Consider the following 27,967-nt stretch of genomic DNA (forward strand, 5'->3'; position numbering starts at 1 on the left):
TATTTTTTAACTTGAGCAGTCAATGCTGTAATATTATGATATGGTTTAGTTAGCCAGTATTTAATTGGACAGTTATCATCCTTCTCTGAGTAATTTTCCTCTTCTAGGAAGCTGGTGTCATATCATAAGGCAGTTAGGAGAACTAAACGGTGCACAGAGTGTTGTTTGTGACTATGTGACTGATTGGTAGTGGGGATTATGAGGTGGTGTGATACGTGGTGACGTCCATGAAAAGGTCAGCACACAGGACTACATGGGCTGGCATGGCTATGTGATGACGTCCGTCTGTCCATGAGAAGGTCAGGACTGTAGCTGCTTGTATTCTAATGCTAATTATGTTCCCCCTCAAAACTGCATGAGAAGGACTACAGGTAGCTTCTGGGAATCTGCCCCCCAGTTGGTTCTGAGTGGTAAATAAAGATGCCAACAACCAATAGCTGAGGTGGACGGACAGAGGCAGGATTTTAAGTTTCCCTGGGGCTGGGATTGGGAGAAAGGGAGAAGATCTGCCATGTTTGTGGGCAGAGTGTGGAAGAGAGGAGAGATGCCCATGCCTGAGGATAGGGCAGGACAGAGAGGCATGGCCACCATGTGAAGGAACTGGGAGAGTGCAGTCCAGAGGGCTGCCCTACCAGGTCCAGAGCAGCCAAAATAGAGTTTAGAATTAGTAAGTAATAACTCAGGACCAACCACATGCAGGTTAGGCAGTGGCCCAGCTGGTGGGCTGTTTAAGTGATATTAAAATATAAAGGCTGTGTGTGTGTGTGTGTGTGTGTGTGTATGTATGTGTGTTTCAATCAGGAGTGTAAACCATTGAAGTGGGTAGAGTACCCATTGCTGGGACTTATTAATTAATAATTAATACTACAAGGACTCAGGATCACATGGTGTGGATCTATGGTGACATCTGTGAGAAGGTCAGGACATGGGACCACATAGGAGTCTGTGCACATGGAGAGAGGAATTGTCATCATACTATCAAGGTCTGGAGAGGAGGCAGACATTTTGGTTAACGTACGTGGGTTGGCGTCATCAAGACTCCCTTTTGAGGAAGAGAACATAATACCCATTGCTGAAGTTCAGGTGTCTCTGTGACCTTGAGGATCACTACCCCGTTGTCCCTGGGAGATGGGAAAGGATTTGGGAACACTGTAAAAAGCTTTTCTTTCAATTTTCTATTTTTTAAAAATAACTTTCTATACAAATACTTCTTGAACTTGGAAGTAATTTTCCTCTAGATTCGAATAGAAGAATTGGAGAGGTCAGATTATATTTCTTTCTTTTCTTTTATGGTTGGGGAAAAGAACAACAAAGAAATTAAAATATTAGGAAAAATATTCTCTGCTTTAAGATATTTTTCACACTGACCTTACTACAGGTGCAAAATGCCACATAAATTGTTACATCGTGCTCACTTTACGGCAATCTATAGTAGTCAAAATAAAATTAAACATGGAATTAGGAAAATGCTCTCAGACATAAAAGCACTAACAACTGGAAGGACTTCATGCTTGCCGCAAGGTTTATCTCCAATAGGCGTAAAATTTAGCTTGAAAATGCGATGGTACACCTGAGGTACCTTTTGTTGGGTAATTGAAATGAATCTCAGACTGGCTTTTGAGACATTAAGCAGCTGTTTCTGTTTATCTTTGAGTTTCGGAATGAGTACAGAGTCATTTTAATATTTTCTTTGGAAGATCAATGCTGGGCATGTCGAATTAAAATGGATATTTTATGTCATCTAGTCTAAATATTGTTGAGGAAAAAAATCCCGTAGGAACAACTCTAGATATTTTCTTGTGTGTCTTGAGGTATATGGGGGACTATAAAAGACTTCTGTCACATTTTAGACACAAAATACAGCTAGACTTTGAAGTACTCTGTAGACTCAGAAGTAAAGAGCGGCGTCTAATCTATCTGTCCCATAAAAGCAATGAAAGTGTATATAAAATACTGGAGAATCGTCTCTGGCATAAAGAGGAGTTCTAATGAGCACTTTTTATAAGGCTAAATTTATTTCTAGCACAGTCATTTGTACAAAGCATCATCATGGCCTTTTATGGGCAATGTCTTCAGGTAAGAAGGGTATACTGAGAGGCAAATAAATTATTTTAGGATTTTTTTGCCGGTGTGTTAGGGATGGAAGATTTAAGAAGTTAGGAAACGTGAAGATGGAGACCTAGGGAACCATCCCCTTAGTGACACGAGTGTGCTATTATTTTGTAGTTTTTCTAGTAAATATGTGTGTTGTGCCGCATGAGGCACACATTGCAGATAGTGCAAGGGGCGTGGCGGATGTGAGGGGATTTGAAGCTGGTGGAGTAAGTAACCAAGTAAAGTGAGCTGCCCTGGGGGTCCTGGCCTGCGGAAGGGATTAAGAAGAATACTGACTCACTTTTCTCAAGAATTTTCTCGGTAGACCAAAATCTCCACAGTAGTTTCAAAGTTTGGGTCTGATGGAGTTCTTGATTCTCTACCTGATCCAGATCTGGAGTTTGTATTTAAAAAATAAATCCTGGAATCTGGGTACACATGTGTTAATTCCTCAACACAGATTCAGATGTATTTTTTATTAGATATATTCTTTATTTACATTTCAAATGTTGTCCCCTTTCCTGGTTCCTCTGCCCCACGAACATCCCATAAGCCATCTCCCCTCCCCCTGTTCCCCAATCAACCCTCTCCCACGTCCTTGTCCTGAGATTCCTCTACACTGCAGCATCAAACCTTTCCAGGACCAAGGGCCTCTCCTCCATTTGGTGTCTAACAAGCCCATCCTCTGCTGCCTATGTGTCTGGAGGCATGGGTAACACCATGTGTACTCTTTGGTCGATGGTTTTGTCCCTGGCAGCTCTGGGAGTATTGGGTGGCTCATATTGTTGTTCCTTCTATGGCACTGCAAACCCCTTCAGCTCCTTGGGTCCTTTCTCTAGCTCCTCCATTGGGGAACCTGTGCTCAGTTCAACGGCTGGCTGAGAGTGTCCCCCTCTGTGTTTGTCATGGACTAGCAGAGCCTCCCAGGTGACAGCTATATCCAGCTCCTGTCAGCAAGTACTTGTGGGCATCCATGATAGTGTCTGGGTTTTGTAACTGTATATGGGAAGGATCACTAGGTAGGGAAGTCTCTGGATGGTCTTTCCCTCAGACTCTGCTCCACACTTTCTCTCTGTATCTCCTTCTGTGGGTATTTTGTTCCCTCTTCTAAAAAGGACCAGAGTATCCATACTTTGTTCTTCCACCTTCTTGGGCCTCATTTGATATGTGAAACGTGTCTTGGGTATTCCAAATACCCAACGTGTCTGGGCTAATATCCATGTATCAGTGAGTGCATACCATGAGTGTTCTTTTGTGATTAGGCAAATAGATGGAACTGGAAAATATCGTCCTGAGTGAGGTAACCGAATCACAGATGTATTTTCAAAAGCCATTCCCGTCACCCCACATAAAACCCCTCCTTGTCAGCCATTGGTCTGGCAGGGTAGACTGCGAGAGGCCCGTGTGCAGTACACTTGGGAGAGGGCCGTGTGCAGCAAACCTCTTCTGCCTTCTCCCTCAGAGTGTATGCAAGCGTACCACGAGCATATTGTGATTCAAGAGAACTATTGTCTGTCTTAGGGTGACTGCTTTAAAAACTGGCTGATTTCCTCTAATGACTTAACCGCTGACAAAATTAATCTTGTTTATTTATTCACTAATTTATTTTTAATCTGTCTTTCTGCACACTAAGTTCTATGAGGCAGAGAGGGAGTCTCTTTATTCTTGTTGGCTGTATTACTCTAGGCATCTTCCATATGCCAGGCTTTCAGGAATATCGACTGGGTTTAGGAATGTGTTTAGAATATATCCACCTACTACAATAACTACATTTGTAACTTTCTCTCTGTTATATATGTAATTACTTGTGTACTGTGTTGTTTGTTATATGTATATATACATACAATTTTAACAATAAATAATATTTATCTTATTTTTATTTTCACACATATGTTCTTTACCTTTTCCCAATAGGTTTCTCTATACACTAGTAAAATGAAATTGTTTGATTCTTTTTATTATTCACATTCCTTACTGTTTTATTTCATATTCCTTTAAGGCTATATGTCAGATTATGATATAGGTAGATGAAAGAATATTTTTTAATCACTGAATAATAGATATTTACAATTTTTAGGTGAGTTAGTATAAAACAGCAGCAGCAGCAGCAGCAGCAGCAACAACCACAATGACCGCACCATCCACAAGAAACCATTGATTGCAAGCATGGTGGAGGGTCAGCCTGGGCTACATAGTGAAACAGAGTCTTAAAAAGTCTCCCAAAATTCCAAGGCAAGATACCAAAAAAAAATCTGAATAACTTCGTGCTCATTACAGGTTTAGAAAAAATTGCTAAAGAAGCAATGGAGGCTGGCCTATATTTTTAGAGAATGTAGCTTTCTGATGATTTTCTCATGTCTTCATTGTCTTGGTCAGTGTGGCATGAAGATGGTGTTCAAGTTACCACCTCAGGCAGAGAGGTCTTTGTTTAATCTCCTCTCATTGGGCGTGTGTGATGGAGTTTATACCTGTGTGATTCTGATAAAGAAAGGAAAGTTGGTTTGCAGAAGCTCGAGTTTGTCAGTAGGGAAATTACCCTGTCAGGGGAGTCTGATCTTCACAGATGAGCTATGATTTGGTTCTTCCCAAAAGAAGAGACCCTACGATTTTGAAGTATGAGGGAAATTGCACTCATGGCTTGGAAATAGTAAGCTGGCATGCTGGGAGAGGCTTCAGTGGAAGGCCCTGACAAGGGCAGTCTGGCCTGCAGGAGCTGAGTGTGTTCTTTACATCTTACCTGTTCTCAGCCCACAGCTGCAGAATTAGATTCTGCCAGCAACTTGAGGTAACTTCCCAGATTTTCTTCCAATTCAGCGTCCAAATAAGGACAGAGTTGGTGGGATTTGGCTGTAATATCCTTAGCAGGGAATTCTGATAAAGTACACTTGGATTTTTCTTGAAAATTATTCAGCTTGCTTATATTAATTTTATTTGCATAGAATCAAGAATACTTGCTTATAGTATTCACATTTTCTTTATTATCATTTTTACATTTGCATCTTGTGTTTTCATGGTCAATTACTATACCCAGTCATTCTATTGATTTCTATATTTATTTCTCTTATTAGTTACTTACTTTTGTCTCTTGCACCGTTAGTTTTTGATTGTTTACTTTCTTATTTTTATTCTTACTTTTTATGGAGACATAAACACTTCAGAATCTCGTTTTTCTTCTGAATGCTGCATTAGCTGTGTCTCCTGTGTTCTGCCACACCATGTTTTAATTTTAGTATTTTTCCTAAGGCTGATATAATTTTGTTATTAATTTTTAAACTTCTGTTTTTATTCTAATTTTATCCCCTTTACCCACCCCTCACAGGCCTAGATGCTTGCAGAATATCATTTCTTTTTTTGTTTCTTCGAATGAATGACCTTCATTTCAGCAGCAGTAGGTTTTATTCTTCTGTTCCATTATATTGCAGCTGCTCTTGTTTCTTCTGTTGTTATTTTGACATCTTGCTTACATTCCCAAGTGTCAGCATTTCGTCATTACCGACCAAGTCAGCTGCTTCATGAGCCTTCTTGAAATGTTGCACTGTAGAGCAAAATCATTTTTCTTTCCTTGGTTTGCCCTTCCTTTCTTCCTTCCTTCCTTCCTTCCTTCCTTTCTTCCTTCCTTCCTTCCTCCCTCCCTCCCTCCCTCCCTCCCTCCCTCCCTTTCTCTTCCCCTTTTCCCTCCCTCCCTCCCTTCTTCTTTCCTTTACTTCTCCTTCCTTCAATTTTTTCTTTTCTTTTTTATAATTTATTGTTTTATGTAAGTACATTGTAGCTGTCTTCAGACACACCAGAAGAAGGTCAGATCTCATTATGGATGGTTGTGAGCCACCATGTGGTTGCTGGGATTTGAATTCAGGACCTTTGGAAGAACAGTCAGTGCTCTTAACCACCGAGCCATCTATCTAGCCCCTCATTTTTTCATATAGCATTCTGTATACTATCTTCTTTGTAGACAAATTTCAAATTTAAATTCAAATTCTTTTTGAGACAGGGTTTCACTGTGTAGCCCTGAGTGACTTTGAACTCACAGAGATCTATTAGCTTGCTTTTTGTTAGAGATGTATTTCACTGAATTTGGCTATCTATCTATCTATCTATCTATCTATCTATCTATCTATCATCTATCTATCTAGTCTTTTTTCAAATCTATTTTTAAACTGAGATCTCCATTGTTGCACAACTGGTCTAGAACTCACAATTCTTCTCCACCTCCTGGGTACCTGAATAGTTTTTTTTTTTTTTTTTTTTTTTTTTTTTTTTTTTTTTTTTTTTTTTGTCAGCCTGACACAAACTGGAGTCAAATGGGAAAAGGCCCCTCGGTTGTGAAAATGCCTCCCTTAGATGGCCTATAAGCAAGTCTGTGGGGGGATTTTCTTGATTGCCAATTGATAGTGGAGGGCTCATCCCACTGTGAGCAGTGACACCCTTGGGGGGTAAGTGAGTGCTGTATGAAAACAAATGGAGGAAGCCAGGAGGAGCAAGTCAGTAAGCAGCATTCCTCTATGACCTTTGTTTCAGTCCCTGATGCCAGGTTCCTGTCCTAATTTCCCTCAGTGAGGGACTGTTGTCTGGAAGAATAAGACAAAATAAACCCTTTCCTCTCCAAGCTGCCTTTGGTCTTGGTGTTTTATCAGGACAGTAGAAAGCAAAATAAGGAACAGGTATCACAGGTGTATGCCATTATGCTGTTAGTTTTAGACTGAGAGGAGTCTAAAAGCTCCAGAGTGTGGGGAGCATGATGGGAAATGCTGTCTTCTGGACATGACATGACAATTGCATTAATGAACTACAGAAGCTTTGGTCATCTATGCAAGATCAACCCATTCCAGCATAAATGGAGGAGCTCGTAAGATTCAATAACTGAGGAGCTACTAGCAGTTGATGGCTACAGGGAGATCAAGAATGATTCTTCTGGCCACTGGTAGGTAGGCCACACTCCAGTGGATGGTCTTATGCATGTCTTGGGGACACTAATTAGAGTTAACTTTTTAAAAATGAAGACATGAAACTGAGAGGAGGATGTGTTTAAGGGAATCTGGGGCCACTTAAGGAGGAAATAGGGTTTGGCTAAGATCATATTTCACTGTATATAAGTATGAAATTTTTAAAGAATAGGGTCAAAAGACACATTTAGTCATCTTTTGAGGATTGTGGGTTCTTCTTCCCTATCACCTTTTAGGGTTTCGATGAGAACAACGCCACACTTTAGACTAGTACATACCAATGTTGTGGCACACATTTTATGGAAATTTTATGTTAGCTGTTACTTGTCTATAGCCAGCAGGGATTGACTGCTCAGGGCTGGTATTAATATTGAATACTGTTCTTCTAACCTGCCTCACCAATCACTTTGCAAATAGGATGCCTGCAAATTCCATCTCTCAGAACTGGCCTATATCCATCACTGTGCCAAACTCAATCTGGAGAAGCATTGCACACCAATGGTTGTTATCATTTTTACTAAGGAGTCTTTGGTTTCTCTCATACAAGCCAGAACTTTGGAGAACTGAGATCCATGGAGCCCAAGAGACTTGAAGCTGTGGCTGTTTCATTCCCCACATGGCCACGTCTTACCACTGTTGAATTTACCATGCCTGCTGAGTATGCGTTCCTTTCCATGCACGTAGTTGAAGGTGGGATATCTGAGAGTTTGTTTTGGAGAAAGTCAGGAGGTTTTGCTGATTGTTGGTTTCATCTTTTTATTTTAAGTGACCTTTAAGATGACCATCCCTTTGCATCTTAAAACTGTAAAGCAACTGCAATTGTATAACGGCATTCAATTATTAAGTTAGAAAGACACTGAACAGGATATGTTCATGCCATGTAGGGGAACTTTATATGTAGTTAGTTCTGATGATCACTTTTGGCACTGAAGTTCACATTAAACAAACGAACTGTGCGTTTGTTCTTGTGAAGTTCTGAGATAAGGTTAAAGGCTGGCACACCTGATCTTATGAGTGGCCCTAAGAGATTGCTGCTTCCTTGTTCCAGTAAAGAACTAATTGTTCTGGGCTCAGGGATTAGTCCTATTAACTATACTTAATCTTTCTTGAATAGCCATTACATTTCATAATAGTAAAAATTCTGTGTTACACTAAATCATCAGAAGAATGTCAAATCTCATGTTCAACAAACATCCCATGGGAAGAAACCGTATTGTCTCTTAAAATTGGCCAAAAGCATTTTCTCTTTTTAAAAAAAATTTCAGCTAAAAGAAAATAGGTTAATGATTTTTATGAACAAACCCAATTTTGAATCCTTGATTGATATTAACTAGATAATGGCTTGTCTCAACAATTATGAACTAGAGGGCTTTTTTTTTTCTTTTTCTTTCTTTTAAAATCTTTCACTAATCTTGAATGGGATAAGAAATTAAATCCAATGACCTTTAAGTGGCAACTCATTATTTTTTCTTGTTAAGGGACCAAATAGCAGTTATTATCACCACAGGAAGAAAAGAACGGTTAGAATTTTAGAACACAGGTTGTTGAATATAGAGATTTCAGAAATTGTAAAGGAGCACAGAATAAATGAATATTGTCCTTAAAAACCTTAGATGTGTCAGTCACTATATGGCAGGTCTGCAACCCGAAGAATCTGTATGCCTATATATAACATATTTTTGATCTATTTGATTATTTTTATAAAACCCCAGCAGCATTTTCTTTCTCTAATATGCGAACATAGAAACCGCCAGTTTACAAAACCCACAGCCTTACTTAAGGGTTGCTTCTCTTATTGTCCCTTTAAGAAAGCCTACAGGCCAGTGACCTGGGCACAGTGATGATATAGGAGAGGGAACTGATCCTGGGAGGGTGGAGTGGGAGGAGGCTACAGCGTGGTTCTGAGACACGCCCACCTCTTCTGAGACACGCCCACATGTTCCTAGACACGCCCACAGGCTCAGCACCAGCAAGGCTCTGAGACTGACAGACTCACAGGCTCAGCACGAGAGGACATTTATCATGTGGCCTACCTGCTGGCCCATAACGTTCATCTACCTTCGTCTCCTCATCATTTCCCGTGGCAACTACACATTGCATCCCTGGAACATTGCCTAGTGGAAATGAGATGCTCAACAAAAGCTGGTCGAAAAACTGACTAAATGCCGCCTTCTCTCCCTGGCAACTGGCTAATGTAGTATGATTTAAGAGACTGCTGGATACTTCTGAGCTTCACAGGGGTCCATAAGGAAAAACACGTGGCTGTCGAGTTCAATGCGGACTGACCATTTCTTTTCCTGAGAAAACTCCCTAAAAGTTATACTGTCTGGCTTTTATACTCTAACATAATACCTGCTCATCTGCCAGAATCACATTTTTTTTTTTAAAGGAAAGGTACTTAGGTTGTTCTGTTTGACCAAAACTCAGCCCTTCATGTGACACAGAATTTTCTGAAAATATTTTTATTTGTTAATTTTCAGAAACTTTGGGGAAGTGATCCTTTGAAGGGTAAGCATGCAGCACAGGTATCTGACAATGACCAATCACAGAAGTATTTTCAACACTAATATTTAAGTGGCAACTTAGAGCAGTTTCTGTATTAAGGTATAAAATGCTGCTAACAAGCACCAATCAAGCTCCCTTGTGTCACAGATTTTAAATGCTGATCAGGTTGAACCTTATCATACTTTGCACTGAAAATTAATCACGATTTATAAAATATGTCCAAAAAATCAGATGTTTGCTTTTCTTCTCTCTTTTTATTGTGATTCATAGAGCTATTTGTGTCTAATGTCTTTGATTACTTTTGTACAAACTCTTACTTCAATGTATAGTCTGTCTTAGAACCTGATCAAATTCATCTACTTCATAAATACTAACAGTGAGTGACAGGAACCCCCAAGGTCAGCAAGCAGGATCAAGAAGAATGAAGAGACACGTCTGAAATGGAACCCTGCTAAGACATAACTGTCACCAAAGAATCTATCATCCCAACCAAACAACCTAGGGCAATTCAGTCCTGAACTTACAATGCGGTTGCCATGGTTTTTAGACAAAGGGGACAGAACTGCATTCCAATTATAGCCTTTACAATGGTAGACAACTGAAACACGGGAAATGGGGTAATAAAATCTTGGGTCATCCAGAAGAGATGTGATAGGTACAAGTGACAGTGAATTGAGATGAAAGTTCTGTTTGCCTAAAAATGTACCATCGTGATTTAGAATGCAAGTGTACAATGCAGAGTCTTCGGATTTCCAAGGGCAATCTTGCTTTGCCATACAGCCTGTTACTCAAAGACAGGCATCTCTCAGTTATTAGAAATTCTCTCAACATTTTAAACTTCAGACATTCACACATTAAGAGAACATTACAGAATTGTCTTGAACTACAAAAAGGAAATGTATTCTTTCAAGTTTGGTATAAATAATGAAGACAGCAACGCAAGGTTTTTATAAATACCATCGTTGAACACAATGTTTCATCTTAAAATGTTTTATCTATGCTTTGTCTATAGGATAAATAAACTGCAAGCTTCTAGTGGTGCTCTTCCTTTCACTTCCTAGGAATTATGGGATTATAGACAGACATCACAGCATCCACCTTTTTTTTTAATGCATTCCAGGAACTGGTTCCAGGTCATTAGCTGCATCTGTGGGAGAACTCATTAGGCAGGGGCCAATAAGCCGACAGTTAACTTGAGAATGGGAGTCGTCAGGGATTGGAAATTGTCTTAGTTAATTTTCTATTGCTCTGACAAAATACCATGACCAAGGCAACTTATCCTGGAAAATGTTTAGTTTGAGGCTCACAGTTGCAGAGGGTGACAGTCTTGACCCTCACAGTGGGGAGCATGGCATGAGGCAGGCAGGCATGGCTTTGGAACAGAGAGTTTACATTTAATCCACAAGCTCAGGGTAGAAACTGGGTGGGTTTATTGAGCCTACAAAGCTGACGCACCTCCTCCAACAAGGCTGCACAGCCTAATCCTTTCCAAATGGTTCCACCCACTGGGGACCAAGTATTCAGACTGGGATGATTTTCATTTAAACTATCACAAGTGGTAATCCATTTCCTGTTTATTATATTTTTAGCAATGAGGCTGAAGTGGAGCATCTTAATCTCTAAGTGGTAATGGATAATTATTTCATCTCTAAGAAACCATAAATACAATCTCTGAAAGTATAGTCTACATTTAATCTTTAAAACCTAAAGAAAACCTATCTAAAAAAATTGTAAATTTTTCCATTTGTTCAGTGGAGGAATAACATAACCTTATAAGGTTGTTTTCTTTCAAATCAGCAAATATAGAAGTATTCAGTCCAGCATTTGGCGTATAGCACTAAGAATGTGGTTATGCTGTTGTGTAATGATTACTGCTGCATTAATTTCTGCATATCTACCATAACAACACACACACACACACACATCAGCTGCCCTAAGAGAGGGACCCAAAGATGCCGGCAGATCCAAAGGCATAAAACAAGATGCAATTGGTCAAAAAAATGCACCAATTTAGTAAATGTTATTTAAATGTGAGAGGGAAAATTCTAGATGTCCCATAGCCTGCAATGACACCTCTGTTTCTTTTGAATATATTTATTTTGTGACTTCTCGAGGAAAGTACGTTCTGTTAATACGTAGTGTTACAGTCTCTTCAAAACCAGCTTCTTCTTACTCTTCAGAGATTATAAAAATTGTAGCTGGATTCTTAGGTTTGACTTTATGTTCAGGGTGTACTTGGTTTCTGCAGCAAGCACTGTTGGACTTTGCAACAGAAGCAGTCACCAAAGACTGACTTACATAGGAGGTTTCCATATGACAGTGTCACAAGAGTCAGCATTTGCTTCTATACAAACAATGGTTAACATGAGAGAAAGAAAATAATTATTCTTTTCTTTATAAGACTGATAAGAAAATCATATTGACAATTTGGAGTATGAGTTCTTACACAGTTTAACTCTTTTTCATATGCTGTAATTTGTCATCTATTTGAATGTTATGAATCTGAAACTAAATCACACAAACACACACACACACACACACACACACACACACACACACATATATATATATGATGTATGTAATAAAGCATAGCCCTTTAATGAGAATTGATCACTAAGGAAAGTAGAGATATGGGCAATTCAAGAAAAAATAAGTAGAAGACTTGCTTGTAGCTAACCTGCTCATGCCTGAAATCTTAACCTGTCCACACCTGAAATCCTGACTTGGTCACACCTGAAATCTTAACCTGCTCATAAATTAAATCCTACCCTATTCACATTTGAATTCCTAACCTGCTCATACCTGAAATCCTAACCTGTTCACACCTGAAATCCTACCCTGCTTACACTTGCAATCCTATATACATCATAGCGTGAACCAGGCCCATCACTGCAGGTCTGAGGCCAGTCTGGCTTATGTAGTTTCAAGCCAGCTCAAACCTGTCTCAAAATAAAATATAATTAAACAAAACATAAAAACTTGCTCTTCAATGTAATGCTGATATTTTAAAATTAAATTCATTATCAGTTCAAGGAGTTTTGCAATAACTGGGTAAACCCAAAATCTCAGTTGCTCCCTCTTGTCTGACCATGAATAGCAGACCTCCACTGACCTGATCTCTGTCTCCTGCCTTCATCTTTACTTTCTTGTCCTTTATGCTATAAGCACGAATGCCTCTGCCAGGGGAGAAGTAGGTGTAGGTATGTAGAATTATTCACCTACAAATAGGAGTGTGAATGGTTTCTCTTTGCATGTAACATGGTGGTGTCTCACTATAACGTTGGAAGGAATTCACTTCTCCAGTAAAAGATCCCTTGGGAGTTAGAGCTCCGACACAGATCACAAAGCAAAGTGACAAGTTTTATCAGAATTGTCTGTAAGTATGGAGTAAGGATGATCCGGATGTCTTACCTTAAAAGAGATTTCGTACTGCTCTCCTCCCCAGATTTCTAAGCCTGGGTCATAGCCACCCAGCTCCCAAAACCACTTTCGATCCACTGCAAAGAGACCTCCAGCCATAACAGGAGACCTGCAAGACACAGGATAAACAACATTTAAAGGACTACGAACATCAAAAGCTGTAATAGATTGCTTTGAAACTCACAGTCTGGTTTAGTGGTCAAATAATACCATTTTTCAGTGTGGCTATCTATAAGCAAATGTAGAATTCTTATTGCATTTTTTATTGAAGTGAATGTGGGAAAAGAAGCTAAGTGAATATTAAAATGCCAATTCAGGTTCTGACACAGCAAAGGTCCTTCAGAATCACACTTGGCCACCTGGTTATCAACAGAGAGAAATGCATTAATATCAGTGACTGATCTACTGGAAAATATTACTCAGTTTTAAGGCCTTTTCTTAAGTTGAGAGAGATCTTTCACCATCAGAAAGAATGGTAGTAAAAATGTAATAGGCTCAATGCAATCCCCATCAAAACTCCAACTCAATTCTTTATAGTTAGAAAGAGCAATTTCCAAATTTATCTGGAATAACAAAAAACCCAGGATAGCTAAAACTATTCTGAACAATAAAAGAACTTCTGGTGGAATCACCATCCCTGACCTCAATCAGTACTACAGAGCAATAGCAATAAAAGCTGCATGATATTGGTACAATGTCAGGCAGGTAGATCAATGGAATAGAATTGGAGACACAGAAATGAACCCACATACTTATGGTCACTTGATCTTTTACAAAAGAGCTAAAACCATCCAGTGAAAAAAAGATAGCATTTTCAACAAATGGTTCTGGTTCAACTGTCACTCAGCATGTAGAAGAATTCAAATTGATCCATTCTTATCTCTCTGTACTAAACTCAAGTCCAAGTGGATCAAGGACCTCCACATAAAACCAGATACACTGAATCTAATAAAAGAGAAAGTGGGGGAAGTGCCTGGAGCACATGGGCACAGGGAAAGATTTCCTGAACAGAACACCAATAATTTATGCTCTAAGATCCAGAATTGACAAATGGGACCTCATAAAAGTGCAAAGCTTCTGTAAGGCAAAGGACACAGTCAATAGGACAAAATGGCAAAAAACACATTGGGAAAAGATCTTTACCGATCCTACATCTAACAGAGAGCTAATGTCCACTATATGTAAAGAACTCAAGAAGTTAGACTCCAGAGAACCAAATAACTCTATTAAAAATGGGGTATAGAGTTAAACAAAGAATTCTCAACTGAGGAATACCAGATGGCTGAGAAACACCTAAAGAAATGTTCAACATCCTTAATCATCAAGGAAATGCAAATCAAAACAAACCTGAGATTTACTTCATAGCAGTCAGAATGGCTAAGATCAAAAACTCAGGGGACAGCAGGTGCTGGAGAGAATGTGGAGAAAGGAAAACTTCTCCACTGTTGGTGGGATTGCAAGCTTGTAAAACCACTCTGGAAATCAGTTTGGTGGTTCCTCAGAAAACTGGACATAGAACTACCTGAGGATCCATACTTATGTGGAGGTCCTTGACCCACTTGGAGTTGAGCTTAGTACAAGGAGATAAGAATGGATCAATTTGCATTCTTCTGCATGCTGACCTCCAATTGAACCAGCACCATTTGTTGAAAAGGGTATCTTTTCTCCACTGGATGGTTTTAGCTCCTTTGTAGAAGATCAAGTGACCATAGGTGTGTGGGTTCATTTCTGGGTCTTCAATTCTATTTCATTGATCCTCCTGCCTGTCACTGTACCAATACCATGCAGTTTTTAACACTATTGCTCTGTAGTACTGCTTGAGGTGGGGGATGCTGATTCCCCCAGAAGTTCTTTTACTGTTGAGAATAGTTTTAGCTATCCTGGGTTTTTTGTTATTCCAGATGAATTTGAGAATTGCTCTTTCTAACTCTATAAAGAACTGAGTTGGGATTTTGATGGGGATTGCATTAAATCTGTATATAAACAAAGAATTTTCACCTGAAGAATTTCTAATGGCTGAGAAGCACCTTAAGAGATGTTCAACATCATTAGTCATTAGGGAAATGCAAATCAAAACAACCCTGAGATTTCACCTCCCATCAGTCAGAATGGCTAAGATTAAAAACTCAGGAGACAGCAGGTGTTGGTGAGGATGTGGAGAAAGAGGAACACTCCTCCACTGATGGTGGGATTGCAAGATTGTACAACCACTCTGTAAATCAGTCTGGCGCTTCCTCAGAAAATTGGGCATGGTACTTCCATAGGACCCTGCACTACCACTCCTGGGCATATACCCAGAGGATTCCCTGGCATGCAATAAGGGTACATGCTCCACTATGTTCATAGCAGCCTTATTTATAATAGCCAGAAGCTAGAAAGTACCCAGATGTCCCTCAGTGGAAGAATGGATATAGAAAATGTGGTATATTTACACAAGGGAATACTACTCAGCAATTAAAAACAGTGAATTCATTAAATTCTTAGGCAAATGGGTTAGAACTGGAAAATATCATCCTAAGTGAGGTAACCCAGTCACAAAAGATCACACATGGAATGCAGTTACTGATAAGTGGATATTAGCCCAGAAGCTCTGAATACCCAAGACACAATTCACATTTCAAATCATTCCCAAGAAGAAGGAAGGAGAGGGCCCTGGTCTTGGAAAGCCTTGATGCAGCAATGTAGGGGATTACTAGGACAGAGAAATGGGAGGGGTTTGATTGGCAAATGGGTGGGGGGAAGAGGGCTTATGGGACTTATGGGGTGGGGGGAACCGGGAAAGCGGAAATCATTTCAAATGTAAACAAAGAATGTAGAAAAGAAAAAGAAAGAAAGAAAGGAAGAAACGAAGAAAGGAAGAAAGAAAGAAAGGGGATCAAAATACTCATGGCTCATAGGCAACAAATAGGCTGAGCCCAGGGTCCCCAATGTAGGAGCTAGAGAAATGACCTAAGGAGCTGAAGAGGTTTGCAGCCCCATAGGAGGAACAGTAATCTGTACCACCCAGTACCCCCAGAGCTCCCTGGGACTAAACCACCAACCAAAGAGTACACATGGAGGGACCCATGGCTCCAGCTATGTATGTAGCAGAGAATGGCTTCTTCAGACATCAATGATAGGAGAGGCCATTGGTCCTATGAAGGTCCTACTCGATGCCCCAGTGTAGGGGAATGCCAGGTCAGGAAAATGGGCAGAGGGGATGGTAAGCAGGGGAAGGAGGCATGGGATAGGGAGTTTTTGGAGGGGTTAACATTTGAAATGTTACTAAAGTGAATATCTAATAAAATGTCTTTGATTTACTCTACATGTAATCATTGAGTATCTACCTACTGTGCACAGTCTGTGTCCTATTTAGAGGCTACTAAATTGCATAGAATAAAGTAAGATTTTAAAACAAATTTTTGTTTGTGTGTGCATGTGTGTGTGTGTGTGTGTGTGTGTGTGTGTGTGTGTGTGTGTGTGTGTATGTACCTATGTATGGGTATATGCACATGTGTGCAGATGGCAGTGGAGTCCAGGAGAAAGAGTCAGATGCTATGGTGCTGGAATTACAGATGGTCGTGAGCCCCCTGACAGGATTCTGAGACTTGAATTCTGGTCTGGAAGAGTATTTGGGCTCTGACCTGCTGACCCATTTCTCTAGGCCTGAGATAAATAGTTTAGAGGGTGTGGGTTTTGTATAATTGACAAGATCAAAGATCTAAAAGAAAGATTTATCTCTCGCTCCTAGGAAATCGCACAGGGTTAGTCCAGAGTCTCATGCAACTTTTACATTTCGTTAGAGATAAAGATTTTAGGATCAGATGTTCTTGACCTTATTTTTCTCCAGCAGCCTGTTCCCACCCCATTTTCTACACACAGCATTTCAATGGGGAATTATAATTGCAGTTGGAGCAAATTAAGACTACAACTGGGTGCAAATTCCCAGTGAACATATCACCATAGCTGTAACCTTTACTTCTGCAGGGATGGGTTAAAAGTCACTAGCAGTTTTGAGTTCTAGCGATAATGGGGAAAAGAAATCCGGCAATTGATTATTTAATTATAAATAGGTTTATTGCAGGCGACAAAATAGGTACAATAATCTTGTTTAGAAATGATGTTATAAAAAGTTTAAATAGTATATTTTAAGTTAACCTGTCTATAAATTAAATGCAAATGAACCCATCAATTATTATTAAGAAATTTATGAGGATAATTCTGTATACATTTGTTCTGGCCATTCTATCAGTTCTCTGCATCATGTTTTGTAGCCCTGTTAATAGAGCAGAAATGTTTGGAATTTTTGTGCTTTTGATGAATTGCCTTATTATAACTATGAAATGGCTTTTATTATTTCTTGTGATATTCTTTGCTCTGTCATCTATTCTGTGTCATTATAATAATAACTCTTGTTTCCTTGTGTTCTCCAGCTCCAGTGTTTATAACCTTTTCAGACTTTTAACTTTAGCCCTTTGTATATTCATACTGAACATGGGCTTCTGGGTTGTCGATGTAGCTTAGTAGGTTCAGTGATGGTACGACATGCATGAAGGCTGGGGCTAGATTCCAGGTGCCACCTCTAATCAGGGCTGGGGAGGTGGAGGCAGAAGGGTAAGTTCATGCTCATGCTCAGCTGTGTAATGAGTGTAGGTCAGCTTGGCCTAGATGAGATGCTGTCCTCTGTCTCCCTGCAAAAGTGGGTTTCTTATAAATAGCATATATGTATTTATCCTGCTTTATTGTTGGGTCATTTAGATCTTTATTAAAAAAAGATGATGTTACCTTTAAACTTATCATCTCCCATGTTTTCTGTGTGTGTCAAGTAAATTTCTCTTCCCTTCATTTATCTTTCTTATTTTTTATTCTTTCATATATTACTTCCTGACCACAGTTTCCCCTGACTTCTCTCCTCCTAGCCCTTCCCCACCTACTCACCCCATCCCCCTCCTCCCCTCCTCCCCAGATCCATCACCACTATCTGCCCTTCCCTCAGAAAAGGGCAGGCCTCCCAGGGACATCAACTGAACACAGTTTGGACACATACTGTCGCATCAAGGCTGCACACGGCCACCCAGTCATGGGCGAAGTGTCCCTGAGGGTTAATTGAAGCTTTTGATAGCAGCTTTCTGTTTTCCTTTCTCCAGCTTTTGGAATTTGTTATACATTTCACTCCCTGCCAGGCACTGCACACTGCAATGTTCATATTTTAGAGTAATTATGCTTTGAGAGCCCTTAAATCATAACATCTCATCGTAAACAATACACACATACATGAATAACACAGAGAATATGTACACATAAATGAATACACCGGAAATAATATTAGGAGTAGCATTTCTGTATTCTGTTGGGCTTCAATAGTTCCAGAGAAAATCTAGCATTGTGATTTGTCTATAGACCCGATTGTGGATTGAACTTCAGACTCAAAGGACTCAGTTCTGGGCAATGCTACACTGAAGCCAAAGGAAGTGAGCTAGGCACGGCTGCTTTATTAAACAGTAAAGTGTGGAGTGAGTCATTTTGTCTTCTTCCCAGGGAAACAAACAAGAGTAGCCAACATTTTCTCCTGCCCTTTTTTTTTTCCATTGTATGTAAGAACTGGTCTCTCTGAACTCCCTGTTGCTCCCATTCTCCAGTTTCTCATCGGCCTGTCTACTTCCTGTTGATTTCTTCCGAGCCTTCTTTTTGTTTTGTTTCCCTGTGAATGTGAATGCACTGTCAGCATGGCTTGTGGCTCTGTGTCCTTGCGACATGTGTTCACTGTTCACAATATCACCAATCAGTCCACAGGTTTTGCAATTAAAAACATTTGTCATCCCCGGGGTGACTGCTAAAATTAATGTGGCCGTGAGGATTCCTTAGTTTTTAGGCTATAGAATTGTGTGACTTTTCTGCATACTTAATGGAAGTGGATTTTCTATTTCATACTGTGATTGAGCCATGTAATAAATATGTTTTGCTTTTTACATATGGTTAAATAGCCTCCCTTCTCCCCAGCAATTTTTTATGCTCCGAACTTGGTTCGCTCTTAAATTAGTGAGGCTATCATGTAGAAGTTTGCTGGCACAATTCTTTATTTGGTAGCAGTGACAATTGTCATCTGTGTTCTCATTTGGAAATGCACATTTCAAAGTGTGTGGTTGGTTTTCTCTTCTAAACTAGGACATTATCTGAATGTTCTGCCTCCATCCTGTAATCCTCCCAGCATTCTGAGGCGTTGCCAAACTGCCTGCTCTTCCCTATTTAATGAACTAAGTCTTTACTTCATATATTTAGGAAAAAATGGTGGATGTTTAGTTGAAACATGCTTTTTCTACAGTATTATTTTTTTAAACTCCTGTCTCAAATTTTGAGGCACATATTGTATAGTTTCAAAATTTAGCACATGTGAAGTAGCCTTTTGGATTAGACAAGTGAAAGCATACAAAATACTGAAAAATAAATCTGCGAGAAAAATATTTTAAGATACTAGGACAATTAAAATTTACGTCTGGTGATGTGAAGGGAAAGTCACTTTGGCCTCTTAGGAAATAAACTGCCTTACAGACCTCTCTCTTTCAGTGGATACAGTGAAACTTTTGGGCACGTCGGCTGAAATGTGAATTTTATCAGAAATGAAATGACATAGTTTCCCTCAGGACTCCACCAGGCCATGCCCATGAAAAGAAAGGTGACCCATGTGGTTTTCAATCACACAGCCAGGAACTTTTAGTTGATCCATGACTCAGAACTCTTCAGATAAAACAAAAAAGCAATAGTTATTATTTCAATAAGAGTTCAGTTGTGGAACAAATAATATTTAAAACGCAAAAGGGGTCCTTAAGATAGATATAGTCTTAAATTCAGAGTTTGAGAAACTTCTGGATATGTGGGACAACTTGTATTTTGTGTAACTTAAGTGTGTACAGTGAAATGAGATGGCAAAAGGAGGGCAGGAGAATGTTATCACCCTTAAATTATGCAAGGAGGTAGCCACTCCAGGGGCAAAGAACACAACACGTCAGAGCTTAGAGAAAGAGGCCTTTTAGAAGACCAAGGTGTAGAACCAGGGAAAATGCAATGACAGTGTTGATCGCAGACATCTGTACTTCTGTTGAATGGCTTCAAATGGCAGCATCAAGGGAAGTGGCCTGGCTGTCATGGTAACGGAAAGGCAGTAAGGGAGGAAGTTTAATGACAGAAGCTCATGCTTATTTTGTTCTAGGCTTAGCTCTCTGAGGAAATACAGGCCCAAAGAATAATATCGTAGCATTACGATGCTTCTTGTTTCTACCACTAGGCAATACCAAATAGCCATTTACAACACACACACACACACACACACACACACACACACACACACACACACACAGATACACACACACACAGATACACACACACACACACACACACACACAGAGAGAGAGAGAGAGAGAGAGAGAGGTATGGGCTTGCATATACATTTTTTTCTCTTCATACCTTTTGTGCTTTTCAGAAAGAAACAAATGTCAACATTTATTTACATTATAAAATACATGCAAATTTATTAACATTATAAAATACATCAAGCAGGCCTTCTGTTTTCCCTCTGAGAGGTCCCAGTAACGTGGACTGGATCTTAGGGATGAGGGATTCTTTGACTTATCAAGTAAAGGATGAATTTCAGAAGTGATCTGGTTGACAAGATGGATATCCCAGGTTTCTCTAATTTAGTATTTGATGGAACGTGATGGAAGATGTGTATAGTAGTGGCCCCACTGAATCATGGCTTCCATTCCTTAAGCCTAGCAGGGTCCACTTTCATCCTGGCTTGCTTGGCCAGGGATCTTGGTTTCCCAATGTGGACAAGTGAAGAAACACATAACCCGAGGATTGTCTGCTTCTCCTGTCGTGAGCGCATGGGACCCTTTGAAGAAATTGGACCTGGGACCCTTTGAAGAAATTGGAGCTGCACCATAAGAGACAAATGGCCCTGCTGACCAATCAGCACCAACAGCCATGGATGTGAGACTGTCAAGATTCCCTGAGCTTGTGCGGCTCTACCCCGGCCATGTCTGTCTCCTGTCACACAAATTACCACAGGCACTAGTTAACCGATTTATTGCTAACTAAGTTGTACTATGCAACTAGCGTGTGAGGATACTCAAGACAGTAGTTTGATTGACTGCTTCATTTCTGTGATACAACCTTCTTATTTTTATTTTCTTTGTGTATTTATTCTCTCTGTCTCTGTCTCTGTCTCTGTCTCTCTTTCTCTGTGTGTGTCTCTGTGTGTGTGTGTGTGTGTGTGTGTGATGGTGCACGTGTGGAGGCCATTGGGCAACTTGTGGAAATGGTTTTCTCTTTCTGCCATGTTGATTCTGAAGATCCAGCGTCAATTCTCAAGCCTCATGGCAAGCATCTTGGCTCACTGAGCCATCTCACTGGTCCTGAATTATTTTTAAAGCCGTGTCCACATATCAGGGGGTATATTGGCATGTAGAGCTGAATTGCAGAGATACCCAAGATCAAAATGAAAGACTTTCTATTTTAAGAGGAAGAAGTTTTGCTTTTCTAAATTTACAAACGCAAATGTTAGGGTTAGAAGCATTAGTAGGAAAGGAATATGGCCAACTGGTTATCTGAAACAGGTGGCAGAGTAAAAACCTTTTAACTTTTTGGATAAGATGAGGAAGACAGCAGAAGCAGAAACTCACGGCACCTATTTTTACTATGCTGTATCATGATTTATCAGTTTGCTTCTATTACAGACACAAAGACATACTATGTTATGATTTCAAAAGCTTTGTAAAGTTTATATGCATTTTGAAATTTACCTCACATTTACAATAGAAGATATTCCTGTGAGTGGGTATCAAGTGTTTATGTAAGAAATCATGTATACTTTAAATAGTGCTTAAACTAACTAATGTAGTCTGATGGTCCTGGCTTGATGTTTCCAAACTGCTTAGAAGCTCCTGGCTCCATGTCTTTGGTAGTTGGGCCCAAGCTATAACTGTGATGAAATGGAAAACTCCATACGTCATAGGACCCATAGCATCTCACGTGTGCTAAATTCTTTATCAATCTCAGTCTTCTAGGTAGACAGGAGGCTATGGCCTTCAGGTACTCTTTTATAGTTTAGACTGGTGTGTGTGTGTGTGTGTGTGTGTGTGTGTGTGAGTGAAAGCAAAAGCCTTACCCAGAAGGGAGTTAGAGACAATGCTAATATAGAACCTTTCCCATTTCTACAGTGAGTAGAAAGAAGGACTAACCTGAGTGGATACAGCTGGTACTTCCTGCTAACTTCACTTTTAATTGGTGTGTCCTGAGCGATATATTGGGGCCACCATAAAATGGCAGGGTTACTCTTGGTTATCCCTGATGAAATATCTTCAAAGGTAGATGGAGACATACAAAATTCAAATGGGTTGTTTTCCTAAGTTACTTTCTGCCCATTTCAAAATGTAAACACCATGTCATATTTTGCAAGTTTCTATTTTATTCTTTTTTTTCATAAAACAATGTCAGGGATTTAACTCTTGGCTCAAAGTATAGTTTTAGATACCTTTTTGCATTGACAGCTGCCTTTGTAATACTCTGAGCCTGAGTTAGTTTCTTCGTGCCTACACGCAGAGTAACCTCTGCAAGGGACCCTCAGGGGCTGCCTCCACAGAATGTCCAAAGCTGACAGTGCAGTCTAGGGGAATCTAGTATCTAGATACTTTAGATAAATAAATAAAATTTGGTGTTGGGGAGTCAATCCAGGCCTTTTTCCATGCTATGCAAATATTGTACCATGGACGATACACCCCAGCTCCTGGATGTAAAAATACATAAAATTATATAGCATGTTTAATTATCCCCCAAATTTGGATTTTTTTAAATTTTTAATTTTTAAGTGGCCACAGATTTTGCTCATGGCTCTTATTATATATCAAGACAATGACTGAGGGTGATTGGTTTATGAATCCTTTGTGTCGTTTAAAAGTACAAACCCTGAAAGTCATGCTACAATAATAATGAGAACACAGCAATCCTTGGTTTATAGACCTGAAAACCAAGCCTCTTCTTTTGCCCCCTGGCTTTATCAGAGCGCCCGGATGCTTCCCCTAGTGAGCTGTGGACATTCTGTGGAGGCAGCCCCTGAGGGTCCCTTGCAGAGGTTACTCTGGGTGTAGGCACGAAGGAACTAACTCAGGCTCAGAGCATTACAAAGGCAGCTGTCAATGCAAAAGCTTTGGTTTCTGAAATTTTTCTTTTCCATAGGGACTGAGATGAAGTCAGCTAGTCCAGACACAAGCAGATGCCAGCATCATCTCTCATCATCTGTAGCATCTCTGTTTTCTCATCTCCCAGTTTCCAGTTTTCCCCTACTTTTTAACCGAAAAAAAAATCTGCTAACACTATACTTACTGACCTATATAGAGACCTGGAGGTTGTCAGCAGACTGCCAGTTCATTTTCTGAATGCCAGCATCCACTTAGTACGGATCTTCTGCTTCCCTACATGATACGTAGATTGGATTGCATTGTTATGAACACAGGGAAGGGCTGTCCCAAAGCTGTCCTATGTCCTACATCTTTTGTCTTTATCAGGATGCTCATCCCATCCTGATGCAGAGGGATTCCTCGGGTGATTACAACATGCTGATGAACGCCAAGCACCTTGTAGCTTCTGTATTGCATTTCCTAATCTGCCAGGATTGGGTTCTCCCTCTCACTCTCCTGCCATCAGCGAGAGGCCCTTTCTCCATTGTGTTCCCTTTGCCCGGTCCAGGCTCTCCACTCCCATCAATCCTGACATCAAAAGCAGCACAGTAATGCTGGGAAATGGCAGAGCAAATTACTCATTTCCTCAGTAATTGGAGACTTTTCAGAAGCTAGAAGTCTCCAGTGTAGAATGGAGGAGAGCCTTTCTTCTTGGATACAAATATAACTCTCCATTCACAGGATAAATGCTGGTTATTAAAATCCAAGCATGGGTGAATGACAGGAAAGCTTGTTTTATGCTTCATTTATTTAATAAACATCTGACAGTTTCTTCTTATGAAAATGCTACCCCTTTATCTTAGCGAGCAATGAAAAATAAGCTTTTTCTCTCTAGTTCTGACTGAGACTCAAAGGACATTTTTTTTGCTTCATTTGATGGCATTTTTACACCAAGCTGGAATTTGCTAAATGTGGCCTAAATCTTCAATACCTCTTATTAACTATTTAGTTTTTCAGTACATTCTCATGATATATCTACTTGATGGCCTTCATTCCTTAAGAACAAACCAGAAAGCTAGGTATTGTGAGATATGCTTCTGAATCCAGCACTCATGAAGCTGAGACAGGAGGATAGAGGTTTTGAAGACAGGTTAGACTACATATGGGGTCTCTGTCTCAACAATAACAATATAACATAAAAAAAACCAAACAAAGCACAAATAAAATGAAATATGGAAAAATGTTAAGCACAAAGCTTACAACTTGTAAAGTAGCTAGATACAGAATCATCTTATGCCTACCCTTCCCCCAGGTCAAGACTATCTAAAAGGATTTTATTTAACTAATCAGGGCAGAAAAGAGCTGTTTTGCTCTATCTGTTTCTACTTCTGTCTCAACCCAGTTCTGTAGCAGCTGTGAAACATGTTCACTAATGTTCTACTCTCTGCCCATTGAAAGGTGGTGTCTGTGTCTCTATCTTTGAATCTGTGGAATTATTATTGCTATGACCACCGTCAGGTATGACTCAGAATAATTATGATGGCTTGTTGCTTAGAAAGGACCACAGAGCTTGTTGGGCCATCTGATGTTGGTGCTCTGAATTATCATGTAAATGTCAGCCTACGGCGGAGACCACAGGCTATGTGGAAGTAGAGAGGATGCCCAGGGTCTTTGCCACATGTTAGGGGCCTGTTTCCATTTATTCTGGACTTAAATTTCTGTCTCTTTTCCTGGAGAATCCTTCCATGTATGAAAGTATAGCTGCACAAAATTGCAAAGGGAATTGCAATCTGTAAGATCTATGGGAATTGTAGATGTTTAGGTAGTGAACGCAAAGAAAATTAAAAAGGAGGCTAGGACTAATCCTGAGGGGCTGAGGTTTTTATTATAGATATAAGAAAGAGCACAGAGACATCTGGAAGAGTTCAAAGTGGACATGACCAGCCTACTGGACTGGGCCATGTGAGAAGAGGTGGAAAGGGAGAAGGAAGACCCAGGAGACAAGAGGTCATGGGGCAAAGAGACCATAAGGCCCAAAGAGCCAAAGAGTTGCAAAACCCAAATAGCTAGATTATGTAGGAAAAGGTAGGGCAGCCCAGCCCAGTCCCTGGGCTTCAGAAGTTTAGGGTAGGGATCCAGGGAAGGTAGCGACTGAGGGATGCTAGGAGAACTGGCCAGCATTAGCTTGAGCATGTTAATAGGCACCTTTTGTGCCTTTTTGTCCTGGATTTGAGACCTAACAGGTAGGTCAAGCCAAGAAGGTCTATGAATCCCAGAAAACGTGACCAGGTGCCACTGGCAACCCTTTTTGCTGTTGTTTGTTTGTTTATTTATTTATTTATTTATTTATTTATTTATTTATTTATATTGTTTCAGACAAGGTTGTGCTATGTAGCTTACATGAATGTTAATTGGGGAAGCAGCACATTCAACTTCTCTTTTTGATAATGTAATGATTAAAGCTCATCGTAAACTTGACTGTGTTTAGGATCACCCCAGGATAGACCTCTCAGTGAGTCTGTGAAGATGTATCCAGAGAGATTTAATGGAAGAGGCAAGACTCTCCCTGAATGTGGGGAACATCTTACAGGCAGAGGTCCTGGATCAAATAGACAGGTAAACAGGAGAAAGCAAGAGAGGACTTTCATCTCTGTCTGCTCCTGAAGGGGAACACAATGCTGTTATCAGCTGCCTCCTGCTCCTCCCTCCCATAGCCACAGCTGCTCTTCCCATTGCATCTTTCCAGTCATGATGAAACATTCTCAAACTATTACTCAAAGTTAACCCTTGCATTCCCAAGCTACTTCTTGTCAGGTATTTAGTTGGAGTAACGAGCCCATAACTTGTAGATGTAGGACACTTTGGTGGCTGTCTAGAGGGGAGATTTGAAGGAAACAACCGAGCAGTGTCAGTTTGGAGACACTGGCAGCCTGGGTGAGAGACCAGGAAGCCTTAGGCTAGTGCTGTTGGAATGGAGATGAATGGGAAAATCCGCTATGAAGTAAAACTGGCAGAGTTAGCAACTGATGTGGGGGAAGAGGTGGAATGGGCCAGGGAGTAACTGTGTAATTTAATAAAAGTGAAAATATGTGAGCTCAGCAGAAACAGACAAGGTCAAGCTGGTGTCAACAGTGCTGTGCGGGAGACCATAAAGGTTTGAGGCTTCTAGTCTGACTCCTCAACAGTTCCTGAAAGCAATTCAAGGAAATAAATTCTGAAAAGGATTCTTGTCATTTTCTGGAGAGATCACCTAGGCTAAGCAACTTACTATTCTGTTTTGAAGACTAATTTACTTGGTTGGCTATTTGGCTATATTTTTATATTTAAGGTTTCCTGATGGTTTAGCCAATATAGAATCTTCAGGAGATGCTATTTATGTGAAGATTTGGTTATACTAACCTAGAAATCACTTAAAATTAATAATGCTGAAAATAAGGGAGATGAACAGAAAGTTACAAGAAATAAATGCTCAGTAATATTTGCTAATTGAGCCGAGCAGAAAGTCTATTACAACTCATCAGATTCAGCTGTATATGATGGTGGTGTTACCATTCTTAGTTCTACCATAAAAATAATTTAAGGCAGTTTCCATCTGCACCTAAAGCTGATCCTGTGCACAGCACCCAGAGCTGATCCCATGCTACAGTGCTCCATACCCAAATACCACTAGGCAAGAGTGGGTCTCCCAGGAGTGCCAACATACCTGTGAGCAGAGGTAAGACCACCACTTCTGCTCAAATTCCTGGTCCTAGAGTGACCTTCCCAAAGCCATTAGGATACAGGAACCAAGGAAAAGCTGTGGACAGGATTCTTCTGGTTTCTGTCTGCACAACAGAGCTGACTCTCTGCTACAACTCTCCATACCCAAAATCTTCCCTAAGAGAACTGGACTCCCAAGAGTACTGACACACAGGCTTGCAGGAGGGACAAGCCACAGTCAAAGACAGCAAGACCAGTTAACACCAGAGATAGCCAGATGGCAAAATGCAAGGGTAAGAACATAAGCAATAGAAACCAAGGCTACTTGGCATCATCAGATCCCAATTCTCCTACCAGAGCAAGTCCTGGATATCCCAACGCACCAGAAAAGCAAGACTCTGATTTAAAATCACATTCCATGATGATGATAGAGGACTTTAAAAAGGACATAAATAACTCCTGTAAAGAAATACAGGAGAACGCCGGTCAACAGGTAGAAGCCCTTAAAGAAGAAACACAAAAATACCTTAAAGAATTACAGGAAAACATAACTAAACAGGTAAAGGAATTGCACAAAATCATGCAGAATCTAAAAATGGAAATAGAAACAACAAAGAAATCACAAAGGGAGACAACCCTGGAAATAGAAAACCTAAGAAAGAAATCAGGAGTCATAGATGCAAGTATCACCAACAGAATAAAAGAGATAGAAGAGAGGATCACAGGTGCAGAAGATAACATAGAAAACATTGACACAGCAAAGAAAATGCAAAATTCAAAAAGCTCCTAATCCAAAACATCAAGAAAATCCAGGACACAATGAGAAGACTAAATGTAAGAATAATAGGTATAGAAGAGAATGAAAGAATGGATTGATTTTCATTCTTCTTGCACCAGTTGAGCCAGCACCATTTGTTGAAAAGGCTATCTTTTCCACACTGGATGGTTTTAGCTCCTTTGTCAAATATCAAGTGACCATATGTGTGTGGGTTCATTTATGGTTCTTCAATTCTATTCCATTGACCAACCTGCCTGTCACTGTACCAAGAACATGCAGGTTTTAACACTATTGCTCTGTAGTACTGCTTGAGGTCTGGGATACTGATTCCACCAGAAGATCTTTTACTGTTGATAATAGTTTTAGCTATCCTGGGTTTT

The 27,967-nt window shown here is 40.1% G+C and overlaps 1 protein-coding gene across 1 annotated transcript in view; it reads right to left on the minus strand.

Annotated features, from left to right (window-relative positions):
• Galntl6 (polypeptide N-acetylgalactosaminyltransferase like 6) overlaps nt 1-27,967 on the minus strand; it is a 1,167,009-nt gene that overhangs the window by 102,711 nt on the left and 1,036,331 nt on the right. The window contains exon 7 of the mRNA XM_052162508.1: nt 12,951-13,068. Coding sequence (XP_052018468.1) covers nt 12,951-13,068 — 118 coding nt within the window. The remainder of the gene's footprint in view (nt 1-12,950; nt 13,069-27,967) is intronic.

This window comes from Apodemus sylvaticus, chromosome 18 (assembly GCF_947179515.1).
Source record: "Apodemus sylvaticus chromosome 18, mApoSyl1.1, whole genome shotgun sequence".
Taxonomy (NCBI): Eukaryota; Metazoa; Chordata; class Mammalia; order Rodentia; family Muridae; genus Apodemus; species Apodemus sylvaticus.